The sequence below is a fragment of the Azolla caroliniana genome, unplaced genomic scaffold, assembly GCF_043228905.1.
Source record: "Azolla caroliniana isolate FFs.n. ecotype wild unplaced genomic scaffold, voAzoCaro1.0.p SCAF_4, whole genome shotgun sequence".
NCBI classification, from domain to species: Eukaryota; Viridiplantae; Streptophyta; class Polypodiopsida; order Salviniales; family Salviniaceae; genus Azolla; species Azolla caroliniana.
Window position 1 is genome coordinate 25,312,795 of NW_028230439.1, and position 2,692 is coordinate 25,315,486.

The 2,692-nt window shown below is 33.9% G+C and overlaps 1 protein-coding gene across 1 annotated transcript; it reads left to right on the forward strand.

The window, feature by feature from the left end:
* The first annotated feature begins 621 nt into the window (after positions 1-621).
* On the forward strand, positions 622-2,253 carry LOC147865633 (NADH dehydrogenase [ubiquinone] iron-sulfur protein 4, mitochondrial-like). The gene is made up of 4 exons (XM_087318494.1): positions 622-809; positions 1,067-1,196; positions 1,384-1,413; positions 1,941-2,253. Exons 1-4 carry the CDS (start codon positions 637-639, stop codon positions 1,998-2,000), a joined length of 393 nt encoding a protein of 130 aa, XP_087174620.1. The 5' UTR covers positions 622-636; the 3' UTR covers positions 2,001-2,253.
* Positions 2,254-2,692: the final 439 nt, after the last annotated feature.

The window sequence follows — 2,692 nt, forward strand, 5'->3', positions numbered from 1 at the left end:
CAACAATTTTGGGAGTGTTCCTAGGAATGTGGCATTTTGATGGTTTGTGGTAAGGAAAACTATTGATGGTGGAATTATGGAGTATGATAGAGAGTTGGCAGCTGAGGACATCGAGGGTTGTGTTTCGATCTAGATGGTTTGAGTCCTTGTTGGACATGTTGGCTTTAAGTTTCTGCTAGTTCATGGGCGAGCTTGTTGAAGAGGTTGAAGTTGGTGGTGTGTTGCTGGTGAAGGTTTGGTCACCAATCAGACAGGGTGTGATAGCAAAGAAGTTTTGATGGTTTGCATAGCATCCCTTGTCTCGACGATATAAACTATGCTCACTTTGTCTCCTAGTGGAAAACATGTAAGACCACTAGAATTTGGCCATGAGTTCATCCTGATGTAGACAGATAACTAGGTGGTATTGAGACCCTAGTGGTAATGGATGTTTGCCATATCTTGTGTTGGATGATCCTAATATTTTTTTAACAGAAAATATAACTATATATTTTCTACAACTGAAAAATATAACTATATATTTGTTTTAACTGAAAATATAACTATATTGTAACCTTGAATACAGTTCCCCCAGTTATTAAGCATCATTACTTCATAATGTGTAGATACTTTTATTTGTAGTTTAAAGTCTAGCTTATGATTTTACAGATTAGATATATTTATTTTCATGGGTTGTCTGATGTTCCATATTTCTTTTGTGGCGGTTATGATGTGTTTCAGGTAGTCATTTATTCTCCAGCCCGATCAGCATCACAACAAGGTTCAGCTAATACTGGAAAATGGAAAATAAATTTCCTCTCCACAGATAAGTATGTTCCAGTATTCTTCCAACATTTATTTCGAAATCATAAATGTCCTTGGTTTAGTTCATTTCTTCATCATGCTATATATGCTGTGATTAATATTTGAGCAATTTTTTTTCTCTATTAAATAATACATGATTAAGATAAAGACCTTATATGAAATGGTTGTATCATTCTGTCGTGTTTGATGATGTTGTTGTATGTGTGTACACCTTTAATTTGTCTGATTCATATGTGTGTTTGATGATGTTGAATGGATATAGATGGGAAAATCCCCTGATGGGTTGGACATCAACTGGAGATCCTTACGCAAATTTGGGAGACCACACTCTTAGCTTTGATAGTAAAGAGGCAGCAGTCGATTTTGTTCAGAAGCATGGCTGGAATTTCTCGGTAATACAAAATTGCAGCTTTTTGTAATTTTTTTCCATCTTTATTCTTTTCCTTTATTTCTGTTATGAAATTGACTTAAGTTTAACAGAAACTCTCTTTGTAGGATATGAGATCTGACAAGATACTTGTTTCTGCTCATTTGAATTTGTTTTTATTTTCATTTGTTGCTAAATATTTTCGTATACAGGTCAAGGAACCACACAAGCCCATCATTAAGGTATGTTCTACATCAATAAAGCTTCATTAACATTTATTTTGATTCAATAAGGTCTCTTTGTCTCCTTCTTTTCATGATTGTGTAAACTATGAAACAATCAAAAGCTTGGAAAGGCATCACATGAATTTTATCATTACACTTATGCAGTAGTGAAATTTGGATCAATCTTTCATTGTCCAACCATACCAATGGTATCTATTGGCTCGCAATTGGGTAGCTAAATGCATGTTAAATTTATGAGCCCTTTTTCTTCATGAAGGTATTTTATGGTTGGTTTGGTGGTTATATGAACTTTGAAGTTGCCAATAGTATCCTGTCCCTACTAACTAGAGTTACTTCATTTCTAGTAAGATTTGTCCTCGGTTGCCAATCTAATCCTGTCTCTGCCAAAATCCCTGTACATTTTTTATGTTCTTGTTTTCTTGTAGTTTTCTACTGTTCAATGCATGACAAAAGCTTGCTTGTTGATTTTATTTCTTTCCCCATTTTTAATGATGTTTGTCACTTTTCTTTTATTTTTGGTGCAGCCCAAATCATACTCCGACAACTTCAAGTACAAAGGACCTCCGAATGCTGAGGAAAATTAGAGGAAGAAAAGGTTATCTTTTTCAGTTTCAACAAACCAAATCAACCATATGATAACAATTTGTTAGTGACTTTAAATAAGTTGGCATTTAGAAGTCTCTTAAATGTGAACTTCATTCTAACCTTTGGCAAAGTCCATATTAAATTCTGAGTTGGATAAGAATGTATATGTGCATTTGTCTAAATGGGTAATCAAGTTGCATCCTCATTATTACTAGGTGCTGAGATTCAATATTATTTTTTGTTTACCCATTATTTTTTGTATGATGCTACCTTTTAACTCTTGAACAAGCAATGTGGTTTTTAGATATGCATTTTTATTTTGTGCTATGATAGCACATGTGTTGTAAAAAACATTACAAATTAGTATTCTTTTGTGGAAAATGAGAAAAAAATGTTTTTTATCTCAACTTGATTCTTCATCATAACAAAACAGGCTAGTTGACAACCAAAGATCATATGCCCGAAAGGGGATGGTAAGGGTTTACAGTCTCATTTTATATTCATGATTTAGTGTTTGCTTGCTCACACTTGCACCGAAAGTTGTGAAACTTAATGTAAAGAAACGGAGAGAGTGTAGGTGTTCTTGTGCAGTAGAAGAAAATTGTGTATGTGTGTACAAGAGAGAGAGAGAGAGAGAGAGAGAGAGAGAGAGAGAGAACAAGAAGCTATATTACAAAATATTAAATATACA